Source organism: Sorex araneus, chromosome 6 (assembly GCF_027595985.1).
Source record: "Sorex araneus isolate mSorAra2 chromosome 6, mSorAra2.pri, whole genome shotgun sequence".
NCBI lineage: Eukaryota > Metazoa > Chordata > Mammalia > Eulipotyphla > Soricidae > Sorex > Sorex araneus.
Window position 1 is genome coordinate 61,004,454 of NC_073307.1, and position 14,928 is coordinate 61,019,381.

At 59.8% G+C, this 14,928-nt stretch overlaps 1 protein-coding gene across 8 annotated transcripts in view; it reads left to right on the plus strand.

Moving 5' to 3' along the window:
- Window positions 1-14,928, plus strand: part of LOC129405627 (collagen alpha-1(XIII) chain-like) — a 75,418-nt gene that overhangs the window by 13,158 nt on the left and 47,332 nt on the right. For all 8 annotated transcript variants that reach the window (XM_055142288.1, XM_055142289.1, XM_055142290.1 and 5 more), the window contains exons 5-10: window positions 1,965-2,000; window positions 4,634-4,660; window positions 6,558-6,608; window positions 13,184-13,219; window positions 13,813-13,839; window positions 14,453-14,479. In XM_055142288.1, coding sequence (XP_054998263.1) covers window positions 1,986-2,000; window positions 4,634-4,660; window positions 6,558-6,608; window positions 13,184-13,219; window positions 13,813-13,839; window positions 14,453-14,479 — 183 coding nt within the window. In that variant the 5' untranslated portion in view covers window positions 1,965-1,985. The remainder of the gene's footprint in view (window positions 1-1,964; window positions 2,001-4,633; window positions 4,661-6,557; window positions 6,609-13,183; window positions 13,220-13,812; window positions 13,840-14,452; window positions 14,480-14,928) is intronic.

The following is a 14,928-nucleotide window of genomic DNA, read 5'->3' on the forward strand; positions in this document are numbered from 1 at the left end:
CAGTTCCTGTGCTCAAGAGCCAGCCTGGGGGAGATCTTCTGAGACCCTTGGACGGCGGCTCTGAGCAGGGGCCTTAGTACTGGGTACCAGGGGCCCGTTCATGGGGGGCGACTTGGGTAAAATCCCACGGTCAGTCAGAGGGCCGATGCGAGGCACAGAGAGCGTGAGGCAAAACAGTCTTTGCCTCCCTCCACCTAAGTCCCCTTCCAAAGCTCCCAGGCCCTCCTCAGCACCCCTCCAGCCCCGTCGCTCCTTTAGGCACGATTCATACAGTCACCTCTTGAGTAGCCCAGCAGCTTCTAGAATGCATGCCCAGCAGTGACTTTCTCCATAAAATGCGTGTGGGAGGATGTTTGGCCAGACAAGGAAAAAATCTCCCCTGATGCAGGAGCCCCGGAGCAAAGGAGGATGGGGAAATTGGTCTCAGAATCCAGGGAGGGGAAACCAGGTGACTGGGGGGCACGTGGGCAGGCCAGACCAGGCTGCTGCTGACAACAGCCACCTTGAAAAAGCATTTGGGGCAATTCCCAGATCAGAGAGTGTGCAGAGTTTCCAGCCGCCGGCCCTTCCACACCTGCCCCTCACCCATGGTTTACAGCCCCCGACTGCAAAGAACATTAGTATTTCAAAGATACCAAAACACATACTCTGAAATAGCGTTCACAAGCCCCAGAGTGAGTGGGCCATGGAATGTCACAGTCAATGGCCCGTGGGCCTGGCAGCCTCAGCAGTGAGGTGGGGTCTCTTCCCCCACAGGAAGGGATGGGGGGGACGGACCCAGAGAAGAGTCACTGGTTCTGGCCCCTGTCAGCCCAGGGAGTGCCACAAGCAGACTTGCTATGAAGGTCAGTAGCGCAGGAGCCAGGCACTGGGGTTAGCTTGCCGACAGCGTCCACGGGATATCCCAGCAGCCCCTGCAAGACCCAGTTGGTCACAGAAGCTCAGGAGACACTGGTCAGTGCTGCCTTCGGCCTCCCTTTGGGAAAGTCTGATCCCGTCACCCAGACCCAGTTAACCAGATCCGCATCTCAGAACCCACTGCTGGCTCTGATGTGTCTACCTGTATCTCGGGGTGCTAATTGTCCTTGGAGGCATCTTGCCTCAGCAGGGTCAACACGCACAGGATCGCCCCAGGAGCGTCCGAAGCCTTGGGACACGTGCCCCCAGATCTCTCCTACACCCCCAGCCCCTCACAAATCCTCTGATTGTTTGGCCGTCTTCAGTGTCTGTCCTTCCAGGCTCTTAGTGAAACCCAGGCTCCACCCGAGACTTGATGACGTCCGCACACATGATTGCAAAAAAAGATTTTTCTACCCAGGGGGAGGGACAAAACGTAGTAAGCAGATTTCCAGAGCAAGAAGAGGTCAGTCCTGGCCACGAAGCCCAGCCGTTCCCTCAGTACCCCTGAACACGACATCGGTGGGCTTCGTCCCCTGGTTCTTTGTCCCTCCTGTGCCCTGAGTGGCCGTGAGAAAGGACTGTAGGGATGAACTGTCCCTGATGCTTCCTCAGCTGGGACCCGGAAGGGGTCTAGGAAGTGTGGGCACAGCTCCCTCGCTCTGGCAGGATCAGCCCTGGAGCAGTGATCCCCCCACCGGTCTTGTGGCAGTGCCACTCAGCCCAGCTCTGGGCCCAGAAGGCGAGTGTCCAGGCCAGCGCTGGGATGTTTGTGGACACAAAAATGAAAGGAAGAAAGGGCCTGGGGTCCTTGATGAAATGCACAGGGAAACTGAGGTCCAAGCTGAGGACCAGACCCATCTTCGGGGGTTCTTTCCCTGGCACCCCCCCTATGCCAGGAGGGCAGAGCAGGAAATGAGCGGGATGGTGGCTGGTTGAAGCTGTGGGCAAGCTCGCCCACACAACCCCTGGGCATCCTCTTTGCTATGTGGGGTGAGGAGGGGTGCCTGGGGTCTTTGCACGTGGCCCAAACCACTAAATCTAATTGTTTCTGCCTCCTTCATCAGGGTGACAAAGGTGCCATTGGGATGCCAGGACGTGTGGTGAGTTCGTGCATGCTCTGCTGTTCGGCACTTAACCGCTTGCTTGCCCACACTGGCCTGTCCTCCACACCATGGCAGGGGACACCCAGACCCTCCTTCCCCCTAGAGAGAGCCAGGCTTGGAAGGACATTTCAGACCTCGTCTACCACTGTGTTCCCACCTGCTTACGGGGCAAAGGGCCAATCCCAGGGGGAGAGAGGTAGGAGCCCCCCTGGACCGGGCGAGGACTCCCACCGCTCTGTCCCTGCCCCCGAAACTGCAGCCTAGTCTCAGTCTCAGTGAACAGGCACTGCCTCGGGGCCCCTGCCCTAGAGCCAGCCTCCAGGCTAGGTGAGTGGTCCAACGTGCCAGGTTCCGGCAGAAAAGCAAAGATGCCCCAGAGGTGAGAAGTGTGGCCTAGGAGGTGCTCCCTGCACCCCAGTTTTCCCTGGAAGCCTCCGGGCGATGGTCTCAGCAGCCTAGGAAGGGCAGTGCAGGCCTCCCAGTGGCCTGAGGTGGTCGTGGCCACACTGGCTCAGGGACGATGAACCTCCCCCTGTGCTTCTCCACGTGCTTTGCTTAGAACCCCCACCCCCTACCCCGAACCCCGTTTCTGAACTGTGTTGGCCCTACCCCTGCTCTGATATTCTTGTTTGGCTTTGTTTGGGGGCCACACCCAGCAATGCTCAGGACTTACTCCTGGCAGTGTTCGGGGGACTATATGGGATATTGAGGGGGTTGAACCTGGGTCAGCCACATGCAAGGCGGAGCTCTACCCATGGTCCTATCACTGCAGCCCAGATTTTTTAATGAATTTGGGTTTTGTGGCACACCAGGCAATGTTCAGGGCTTTCTCCTTACTCTCTACTCAGGGATCACTCATGGCAGTGGTTGGGGGGCTTCAGGGGTGGAACCCCGGTCCATCGTGAACAAGGCAAACAAGCGCCCTGTGTGCTGTATTATTGCTCTGCCCTGGCCCTGGCATTCTTTTGTGAGTTTGCTGGCCTGCTGCCGAGAGCAGCAAAAGGTGTCTGAGTCTCAGCAAACACATGACAGGGTGGCTGCCCGCTGGGCCTGGCATGGAGGAGTCTGACCCGCTCGGCCTGTGGGTCACCCTAAGAGCAGCAGGAGGCGGGTGCAGAGCACGCGCTTATTTTTCACATGGGGAAACTGAGGTATTAGGTCTACCCCGAAGTCCTTTCCTGGCAGGAAGTGGCTGCCGAGGACTTGAACCCAGGCGGCAGCCAGACCCCAGCCCTGTGCTCTTGGCCCTGACCTTGGCCTGTTCTCAGGAGGATGCAGCCTGCAGGGCTAAGTTCTAGAAGCCAGGACCTTTCCGAGTTGAAAAGTGACCCCTGTCCCAGAGCTCTGAGGTCCTCACGGCAGCTGTGGGTCCGAACCCGAGGCCAGGGGCCCCGAGCAAGCCCCTTGCCGGGAGACCCTCTCCCCACTTGCCACACGGGAGCTCCCACCCACCCTGGCCCATCCCTGACTGCCCCGCTGCCCTGGGTCCCGCCAGCCTGTCTGGGCACTCAGCTGGCCCGGGGCTGGGGCATTGCTGGGCTCTGTCCCTGGTTCTGTCACTGCCCGGTTCTGGCCTGCTGTGGCAGGGCCCCCTCTCCCTCCAGGAAAATATTCCCAAGCTGCTTTGGGCCTTTCCTACTGCTGTGCCCTTGAGAATGTGACAATGGGCCCATTTGGCGGCCTGGGGGGAGGCCTGACCTGAGAAGGCCTGGGGTGGCTGGTGGGCCCTTCTGTGGTCCCCAGTGGCCACCGTCTCTGGACAAGGTGGAGAAAGGCTCTCTAGCCACTAGTGTCGGTGGACATCGGGACCCGAGGGAACCCCCAGTTTCCTTTCAGCCCCATGCTCTGTCCTCCTGTGTGCTGCCCTGTGGCCCCAGGCCCTCATGTCCCCACCAAGGCCTTAGCTGATGCCCAGCTGACCAGCCAACTATGGGCCCAACTCACCTACAGGCCCTGTGGCCAGGGCTTCAGCAGGTTTCCAGACCTGGGAAGGCCTGCCATTCTCTCTCTCTCTCTCTCTCTCTCTCTGTTTCTCTCACTGTTTCTCTCACTCTCTGTGTTTCTCTCTCAATCTCTGTATCTCTTACTCTGTCTTTCTCTCTCTCTCATTCTGTCTCTCTCACTCTCAGTCTCTCTCACTCTTTTCCTGTCACTCTTGCTCTCTGTCTCTCCCTTGTTCTCTCCTGCTTTCTCTCTTCTCTCACTCTCTTGATCTCTGTCCCTCTCTGTCTCTCACTCTCCTATTCTCTCACAGGCTCTCTTTCTAGCCTTTGTAGATACAAGACACATGCACACACACACATGCACGCACACACGCGCATACACACATGTACGTGCAAACACATGCATGCACACCCACGCGTGCGCACATGTTCTCTGTGTCTCCGGCCCGTTTCTCTCCCCAGAGTGCCCTGCAGGGCTGGCGGGGGAGGCCTTAGCTGCCTGCGGCTCTGCCGGCCGGGGTGGGACCCTGTGTCGGCATCTGTGCTTCGTTTGGTCTCCTGTTTCACGGTGGAGCTCTGTGGTTGGTCCTTGTGCCGGGCCCAGATGCCGTGTGCGTGCCTCTCTCATCCTCTTTTTTTTCTCCCCGCTCTGCTCCCCGTACCCCGCGTTGCATGTGGCCGCCCCAGGGAGTAAAGGGCCAACCAGGCGAGAAGGTGAGTCCACAAGTCCACATGGGTCCTCCTGCCCTCCGCCCCGGCCTCCCCCCTCCCAGTGGACTCTCCTGGCCCCCCCGGCCTGCACTGCCCCCAGCCTCCTGAGCAGCCTCCTGTGACCCAGTTTCCTAACAGCTTCCACACGAGTCTCAGGACTCCTGGGCCGCCGTCCCAGCTCCCCTGTCCCAGTGGAACTGTCTCTGGCCGGGGCTGCACAGGCCTGGTTCCTGCCCAAAGGCATCGCCCTGCACGAGGCAGAAGCCCAGAGCTGCTTGGCTGGCGTCATCCCTGCCACCCCGGGTGCTCCGGGCTGACAGACTCCCTTGGGGCTGCCTCAGGGCTGCAGGGCTGGAGCCTGTTGGGAAGCCGGAGCCCCAGGTCGCAGGGCTGGGACGTCGGTTCTGGGTTCTCCAGGGTTCTTCTGGGTTCTCCAGAGGGGGTGAGCAAGGCCTGGAGGCCTCCTGTGCCCGCTCAGGGCCCCCGTATGTGCCCTGCGCTGAGGACCCCACAGAGACCCCCAGATCTGAAATACGAGTAGCCCCACGGTCACCTCAGCTGCCCCCAGCTTGTCACTCCACATCTCCAGAGCATTGCCCCTTTCTCCCCGTGACCCATGCCTGACACTGGCCGCCCAGGAACGCCCGGCTGCTCCCTGTCCTATAAGGAAACTGAGGCACAGAGAGGCAGATTCACATACCCAGAATCACACAGCAGAAAGAGGCAGAGGCAGAGACAAGCCCTCGTGGACCCAACTCCAGACTGGGGCCCCCCAAACGAATGACTGGCCAGGCCCCTCTGCTGAGGCCCAAGACCCCACAGCTGTGTGAGGACCAGAGTCCAGGTCTGCTTGGGCCGGGTGACCCTGAAAGCACCCCCAGGCTCTTTCGGATGTTCCCCATGTTCCTGTGAGGCAGGTGCCTTGTTGGGAGGGGGAGGGAGAGAGAGGGAGGGAAAGAGGGAGAGGAGGGAAAGAGGGAGAGGGGGGAAAGAGAAGGAGTGAGAGAGGGAGAGGGAGAGAGAGGGAGAAGGAGAGGAAGCACAGCACCTCTCCCTGCAGGGTGCTCTGGAGCCCATACCCAGTAGCTTGTGGGAAAGTGACAGAGTATGTGCAAAGGCCCGTGAGTCAGCCCTGGCCCCTGGGTGCCCTGAGGACCACAGGCAGCGCCTGGCACAGCAGAATCAGGGTCCTGGACATTTTCATGCCCTGGGACCCTTGGTCAGAGGGCTGCCCTGGCGCCCCCGCTGGGGTGGGGGAGGGGACCCTGACTCCCCGGGCTGGGCACAGTCCATAGTCTCACCCACTCTCAGCACAGCCCATTTGTCCTTCTCCCGTCACCCCAGCCCTGCCCCCCCTGCACACGCGCATTTAGCTCCTGCTCCACTTCCACCTGCACTTGTTGCTCCCAGAACCCCCCGCCCCGGAGGCTGTGGGTCCCTCCCGGCCCCACGACTGGGCACAGAGGGTCCCTCGGGCCGACGCTGTGCGGGATGGGCTGCTAGCACCATGGTGTGTCCCTCGGCCTCCACCTACAGGGCTGTCCTGGGACGAACGAACCTTGGGGGCTTTGGGATGGACGTGATGAGTGGGAGCAGGTGGGCGGCCACGGGGGCAGGCCACCGCTGAGCTGAGTGTCCCCCAGTCCCCTTGCCATGCGCCTGCCCCCTCCCTGGGTTCCGTGCCCTCCTCCTTCGGCCCCCCGCCCTCTCCCTTCCCGCCCCGCACAGTTCCTCTCCTCTCCCCAGCCACTTCTCCTGGGCCCCCTCCTCACCCCTGCAAACACTTCCTCCTTCCCTGGACTCCCCGCGTCCCCCTGGTCCACTTCCCTACCTACCGCCTCCCCCACTCCTTCTCTCCTTACTGCCCTGCCCCCCTTCTCTGCACCCCTCTCTCCCACAGGGGGCCCCAGGCGACGCCGGGATGTCCATCATCGGCCCTCGCGGCCCCCCTGTAAGTGGTTTTGCTCTTCTTGGAGGTGGTGAGTTAATGTAAAGGGTCTGGGGGTGGGGAGGAGGGGGGACGGGGAGGGCCGGCCGCCACCATGTGATGTGATCCCTGGGCCGGGCTTCTGTTGATGTTACAGAAAGTGGCCTGCCGAGATGTCCCTAAATTACAGCCTCTCCGGGCCCCCCCCCCCCCCCGAGCCAGCCCTGACACAGCAGCAGCTGCGAGGCGGCCCCGCTGTTTACACGCGGAGGAAGGAGCCGGCTCCTCCTGGGGGTGCAGGGGTGCGGGGTGGGCGCTCCAGCTGTCCCGGGAATGAGTCTTGTTTCGGGAAGCCCCGGGAGCAGGTACCCAGAACCCAGAGTCACTGGCCTGGCACCTCCTCCCGGTCTCGGCAGCCCCCAGCCCCCATCTTGGGGACGCCCTGGGCCTGGCCCGTGGCTAGGGGTTTGGGAAACAGACCCTCTCTTTGGCCAGGACAGCTGGAGGGGACCCAACGTGAGTGACTGAGTGGACGGGCAGCTTTTCTCACAGACACAGCACCAGCCACTCCTAGCAAACCGAGTGGGAGCACCCCAGGCCCCCTGAGAAGGGGAAGCCAAGGGCCAGAGGAGCAGTGGTGCGGGCGGAGCCCCACTTAGCATCTGAGATGGGGTTTGGGCCCAGCATAGACACGGTAGCCCTGAGTCTGGCTTACTGGCCCCACCCTGGCACGTCACCCAGGCCAGCCCCCAGGCTTGCACCCCAGGCGGCTGTGCTGGGCAGAGGCTAAGGTCCTCTGGGCGGTTCAGATACCCAGAAAGTGCGAGCCAGTGGCTTGACGGCTCATGCAGGCTTAACCCCATTGCCATAGCTGACCCCCTTGCCCCTGGCCACCGCCCCTGTGAGCTGGATGGGGGCACCGTGGCATGAGTGTCCCGAGGTCACTTGCTTTTGATAAAAGTGAGGTTTAGCAGGGGGCCAGGGGTGTCACGCAAGGCCACAGAGGAAGGAGAGAGTCCCAGGGTGCCACTGGGAGGTGGGACGGGAGAGTGATGCCCAATGCAGGCGGCCCTGGGCGCCATCTCTGACCATCAGCTCTCGCCATGCTGGGCACCCCAGGGCTCAGCCCCTGCTGGACGCATTGCCAGCAGAAGCCTGCCAGTACCCCTAAATGTGGCATGGCCCCACAGCTGGACACATAGAAACCTAACCAGGACCCACCTCCTGCCTGGGGTGACTCACTGAGCACTAGCGGCATCCCAGGCTGGGCAGCTGTCATGGCCTAGACCAAGGAGACAGGCACCTTGCCCACTTGGGCCTTGTTCTCTCTGACCCACCCACCGGCCTGTTTTGCAGAGGAACACTGGGCATGTGGTCACCCCATAGACAGGGCTGGAGTCTTTGGGCCCGGCTGGCAGTCATCACAAAACCAGTGTTCCTGCTGCCTTCTCCTTCCGTCCCTGCTAAGCTCTACCCTGCCAAGGCCGTTCACCTGAAGGAAAGGCCCGTCTTCCCTGCGGGTGCTCAGAGACTGTTTATGGCACCGGGAGCTTCCCAAAGCCCAGTGTCCTCTGCCAGGGCCCGTGTCTGTGCCCACCACCTAGAGGACTGGGGCCACTGTGCTTTCCTCGCGGAGCCCCTGGACATAGGGCCTTTGGCTCTCGCGGGCAAATTCTTGGTGGCTAGTGTTGGCCAGGAGTTAAGCAGCTTTCCAGGAAGATCCCAGAATAAATGCCACTGGCAGAACCCGCCATGCCACTCTCAGGACGCACCTGCCCCCACTCTGGAGCTGGCTAAGGGTCTGTGCAGAGGAGAAGCCACCCAGAGGGTGGCTCCCGTTACAGAGGGGAGTCTAGAGTGCTGTGCCCGGTTAAGTCAGGGGTGCCCGGGGCTGCAGAGGCTGGCTCGGCAGGCACAAGTAGGGCCTCAGGCGTGTCCCCCACCTCAAGGGGACTGTGTCCACTCCCTGAACACCTCCATAGTCGCCGCAGGGGCCAGGAGGAGCTGTCTGGCCCTCCAGACCCCCTGCACGTGGAGGCGGTCCGAGTCGGGTCTCCACGTCTGTGAGGACTTTGAAATCTTCATGTGGCTGCTACTGCCCAGCCCTCCCGAGCTGGCGACAAGGAGGATCCCAGGCCATGCTGTGGGAGAAATGGGCCGTTCCTTCCGGAAGAAAGCGAGGGCGAGGCGGTGAGCTGTGAGGAAGGTCTATGCACAAAGGCCCACGACGGGAGGTTGTGAGTCGGCCCTCCCTCCTGAGAGTGTGGGGAACACAGCCACAGGGGCACGGGAAGCCAGAAGGAGCAGCCAGTGCTGCTGTTGTGTCAAGGAGCGTGTGTGGCATGTGTGTGGGGTGTGCGTGAAAGTGTGTGCATGCGTGTGTGTGGAGTATGCGTGGGCTCCCGGAGGGCAGACTCTGGCCCTGCACAGACTTTGGCCCTGGCTACATGTAGAAGAGACGGGTGAGATGATGGGCTTTTGTTTGGTTTTGGAGCCAGACCAAATGATGCTCAAGGCTCTCTCCCAACCCTGCACACAGGAATCACTCCTAGAAGTGCTCAGGGGACCATATGGAGTGCCAGGGATCAAACCTAGGTAGACCAAGTGCCAAGCAAGAGAGCCCTCGGTGCTGCACTATCTCTCTGGCCCTGGAGAGATATTGGGGAGCTGTCAAGGGTGGTGCTGAAGAGAGAAAGAGGAATTGCAGTACTCCTGACTGCAGGCTGAGTGGGTGTGTATCTGTGGGGTGGCAGGTTCGGGCAGTAGAAAGTGTGGCACGTTGAATGTGGAATGTTCAGAATGTTTGGAGCCTCCACGGAGGTGTCTGACAGCCGGGAACAGGTGCCGTTGTGTTGGAAATCTGGGCATCCGCCCTGGTGGCAGTGTTGGAGCCACAGAGAATGGTGGCTGTTGCCCATGCCCATGCCCTCTGCTGCATGCTCCCCTTCCCCAGCCACAGAGGTTCATTTCCAGAGGCAGCTCCCTGGGGAAGACAGCACTGACCAGAAGTGGGGAGAAGACTAGGCTAGGTCCGGGCAGATCTGGAGGGGACCTCCAGGGTCAGACAGAGAGAAGGGGGACATTGGTCAACCTTCCCAGCTAGAATCGTCAGCCTGGATGTGTGGCTTTACACCACACCAGGGGCAGGTGGGAGGCAGGAGCAGATAGAACCAGGAGCCACAGGACTCTCTTCACCTTGCCACGGGACCAAGGGAGGTAATTTCAGGGCATCAGTAAAGCTTATTTCCCTGGTTCTCAGATTTCCAGGTATACTATCAGTCAGTGAACTGTCTCCTGATCAACCTATAAACATAAAATGGTCTAATCCTAGTGATTATATTTTTGGCCTTGGAGTCCATCAAAATAACGTTCCATTTTATTTGTGGGGAAAATGAGCTTGCATGGAAGTCAGAGAAGTTCTAAAAAAAAATAGAGTAAGCGGGCGGGGGGGGGAGCTGGAGTGATGATAGCACAGCGGGTAGGGCGTTTGCCTTGCACGAGGCCGACCCGGGTTCGATTCCCAGCATCCCATATGGTCCCCTGAGCACTGCCAGGAGTAATTCCTGAGTGCATGAGCCAGGAGTAACCCCTGTGCATCGCTGGGTGTGACCCAAAAAGCAAACAAAAAAAAAAAAAGAAAAACAACTAGAGAAGAAATGGAGAGGCCAGAAATGAAGCGAAGGCACCCGGGGAACTTGACATCTGGGAATTTGGTCCGTGACAAAGGCTTTATTTCACAATAGGAAGAGAAAAATAAATTGTTCAGGAAATCAAACTCGGACTACTGCCATTTAAAAAATAAAAAAGATAAAACAAAAGCAAACATTTAAAAAAATATATGTGAGTCTCTACTTGTTTAGCACCTATGAGGCTCCATTCCAATGAAGTAAAACTTTGATATAAACCATGAAGTTGAAATAAACCAGAATAAAGGCATACATGCATGTTTTATAATTCAGAATAGGAAGGCCCTTTTTCTTTGAAAGATTTTAGATGAGGGCCTATAGGCCCAAAATGTGCTTCACATAGAATAGTAAGTACTATTAAAACTTTTTATTGATAGAGTATGCTTTTTAAAATTACTTATTTTTAAATTTAATCACAGTGAGGGGCTGGAGCGATAGCACAGTGGGTAGGGCGTTTGCTTTGCATGCAGCCGACCCGGGTTTGATTCCTCCGCCCCTCTTGGAGAGCCCGGCAAACTACCGAGAGTATCCCGCCCGCCTGGAAGAGCCTGGCAAGCTACCCATGGCGTATTCGATATGCCAAAAGCAGTAACAAGTCTCACAATGGAGATGTTACTGGTGCCAGCTGAAGCAAATTGATGAGCAACAGGATGACAGTGATGACAGTTATGACAGTGAATCACAGTGAGATAAAGTTACAAATTTGTTCTTGATTGGGTTTCAGTCATACAATGTTCCAACACCCATCCCTTCACCCGCACACATTTCCCATCACCAATGTCCCCAGTTTCCCTCTGCCCTACCCCCACCGCACCCCCTCTATGGCAGGCATTATTCTTCAGAAAAGGCCCTTTGGAACATGACCCCAAACCCAGAGCCAGAAGGAAAACTTGATAAGCTGTGGATATACATGTCAGGCTTCCATATGGCCGAAACTGTACTGTAAACAAGAGCAAAGATAAACGCCGCATTTGCAGCACAGAGCAGTCCCAACGGGTTCCTATGCTTGACTAATCGCTTTGCTCAAATCAATCAGAAAAAGACAAACAGCCCAGTGGAAGAGATCAGTAAAGAATACAAACAGGCCATTCACAAATAAATCAGACAGGCCAGTAAACACGGGAAGGGATGTCCGACCGCAGCATCTCGCCCTGCAGATGTGGGCTAGGACCACCCCGGCCCCTCCTCTCCAGGAAGTGAAGTACCAGTTTCCACTTGGTCTATGACAGCATTCTTCCCAACATCCCCCAAAAAGCCTTGGTTAGCCCCTGCATGTGGTTCTGGCCACAGGGATGCGTGCCCCTGACCAGGGTCGGTTCTGTCATTAGCAAACCGTGATTATCCCTCCCATGTAAACATTCTTGGGATGGGGCTGGGAGCTGTTCCTTGGAACCCCGTCCTGCTGACCTTTCCCTCGGGCCTCTCGTGTCGGGCCCAAGTTGAAAGTTTACACTCAGAGGTCTCAGGGGTTACCCTGCACAGTTTCCGGGTTTTCTCCTTGGCCCTATTCTTAGCATAACTCTCCCTCGAGAGGAGCACGGCCGGGGCGCTTCTGATCTCTGTGGCATCTCCTCCTTCCTGAGCGTTCGGGTGCCAGCCACGGGCCCTCCTGAACCTTCAGCTCAGTCCAGCTGAGTCCCTGCCCCTCCAGTATGCCCGCCTGCTCTCCCAGCAGCTCGCCTGAGTGTCCCCCACATGCCTCACACCCGCGGCTTCAGAGAGGACCCACATGTTCCATCCAGGTGGCCAGGTCACAGCTGATGTCTGCAGAGACGTTCCTCTGGCTCGGATCTGGCTCTGAGAGCAGCCGGGGCTTGGCGAGCCAGCACTCCTGAGCTGGGTGGGGTCACACGCTCCCCTGCTCTGTTCCGTGTGCCGGGCTCAACGCAAGCCAGCACACATGGCCAAGGACAGCCGCAGGTTTCAGGAGACTTTACGGCCTGCCTGTGATTCTGTGGCTCCTACAGGGGTCCTCGTGTCCCCATTCTATCAACTGAGGCACAGGGAATAGAGTCACGTGGTCTCAGCCAGTGAAGCTCAGGGAGGGACTGCACCTCTCCCGGTCAAGGCGGTGACTCTGCCAGGCACGTGCCAACTTGGGGACTCCAGGAGAAGGGGTGAGCCACGGTACCCAAACATCGAGGTAGCAAAGGAGCCGCCACGATAGCTCTGGTAGACCTTGACACAGGCCACAGGGACAGACCCCAGCTGGCGGGAAGGAGGTGACGATCCTGTTTCTTAGTCCTTCCCGCCTGGGTGCACAACCCTGAGGGGCCCCGAGTCTCTCGTCATGAAACATGACCACAAAACCAAGAGCTGTGGCCGGTGACCCTCCTCCAGGTCTCCCACCTGGAAATCCATCTGTGCAACGGCCTGACTCATCAGGGGAAGCAGCGGGAACTGCCGAGCCTCCCCCAAGGACCGGGGGGTGGGGGGCAGCCGGGGTCCTGCCTGCTAGCCCGGGCAGGGGAAAGTGAGCCAAGTGGGCCGCAAATGCTTGCTGAAGGTCAAAGTCCCGCGAGTCGCTGACATCCAGACCATCTCCAGATAAGTGGCCCTGGGCTGTGATTGTGTGGCTAGCGAGGACAGTGGGGGTAGGGCCGAGCCCCCGCTGTCCCCGAGGTCCCCACCTTCCACACGCCCCACACGCCCCATCCCTTGTTTACACGTTAGCTCAGGTGTAGAGCTTCTGAGGCCGAGGGAGCATTCCAGAAGACCCAGGGATACTGGCTGGCTGTCACCCGGCCCCACCCTCAGTGCCTGGAGACCTAGAAAATTCCATGCCCTTCTCTCCCCTCCCAGCCTGCTCACGGTGCTGAGTGAGGGGCACCTCTCTGGGCCCGGGGGAGTCGGGCAGGGACTTGGGGGTTGCTCCTGTTCCTCCTCGTCACCCTCGCCTCTCTCTCTTTCCAGGGCCAGCCGGGCACCCGAGGCTTCCCCGGATTCCCGGTGAGTGGGGGGAGCCAGCCTGGCCGGCCCCTGCACCTGCTCCCGAAGCCTTGCCCGGAGAGCCGCTGAGGAGCAGAGCCGGGCACTCGGGAGGACAGGGCCCCCGGCAGAGCAATCAGGGCCAGCTGGGAAGGGCAGGGGCCCCGAAGGACACTGGGATGTGGGCCGCCCCCTCCATTTGGTGTCAGGTCACGCATGAGGAGGCTCCTGCCCCAAGAGAGGCTCTGAGGGGAGGGGAGGAGGGATCTGCCCCTGTTTCTGCAGCCCTCAATGCTGGGCAGCCCCTGGCGGCCTGGAAACCCACCACCCCCTCCCCACTGGGGACCCACAGCGGGCTTGAGTCTCTGCTGTCCACGGGGGTCTCCCTCGAGCCCGACACCTGCACATCTGCAACACCTCCTTCCCTCACCAGGACCCGGGGAAGGTCTGCTGTTCTCATGCCCTGTTAGGAGGGGAAACTGAGGCCTGGCCTATCCCAGGGTCACATGGCCCGTAAGTGGCGAGCAGGCCTGAACCCTCACGTATTGGGTTGTAACCCCCTGGGCAGGGCCAGGGGCTGCCCGGGGCTGATATCCGTCTCCTTCTGCTTTCAGGGCCCCATTGGACTGGACGGCAGGCCGGTGAGTGCATCCGTGGGTGGGGGGCGCCGCACCCCTCTTCCTCAAAGGCCCTCAGCCTCTGTCTTTGCAGGAGTGTCTGGCCCTCCTGGGTCTGGCCTGACACCGCTGGGACGCTGAGGGTCCCTGCCCCAGTCCGGTGCCTCTCTCTGTGCACTCCAACCCTCTGGCTTGGTGTCAGGCTCGAGGGGGAGAGGAGAGGCCCCTCCACACTTAGGAAGGAGTGAGCTGGGGGTGACTGGGCCCCTCCGTTGCCCTCAGGGGTGCCCCACATGTGAGGGCAGAGATCCCACGGCCTGTCCCACCCACTCAGTCTTTCCTGAGCGGGGTGGGGAGTGAGCGAGGGAACAGGGAAGAAATGTGCAAAAGCAGAGGCTGGAGCCATAGCACAGCGGGGAGGGTGTTTGCCTTGCACACGGCCAACCCGGGTTCGATCCCATCTGGTGACTTGAACACAGAGCCAGGAGTGGGTCCTGAGCTCTACTGGGTGTGACCCCCCCCCACAAAAAAAGAAATGTGCCAGTGAAGCCATCAGGGATGTGGGGACCACACGTGGCCGGGCTGGGGGTGGGATTGGGATGGCCAAAGGTGGACCTGGTTCATCCCCTTTTTCCAGGGTTACTCCGGACCCAAAGGAGAGATGGTAAGACCCGGCTCGCCTGTCCCCGGGAGGGTGGGCGCTGCCCCGACGGCCGACCCAGCTCAGTCCTCACCCCCACGCAGGGAGGCGGGGCAGGCACAGAGTGGTCCAGCAGAAGGCAGAGAAAGCCTCGCGTGCTGCCCGGGACCCCTTGCCCTCAGCACACACCCAGGGGACATGAAGCCGGCAGCAGGCCATGAGGAGATCTGCCAGAGCAGCACCCACTGGCCCGGGCACACCCCGTGAAGCACCTGGTGCCCCCATCCCTCCTCCGGCCTCTCCTTTTCCTGCAAAGGCTGTTGAATGCCTCTTACCTCCTCCCCCTCCCCCCTCCCCCCTCTCTCCCATCTCCCAGGCTCCCCCTTCCTCCCATGGCAATGTGCCGGCCAGTTCTCGGCCAGATGGTTGGTATTAGGAGTGGGCGGCATGCCCTGAGACTGCCCCATTCTTGT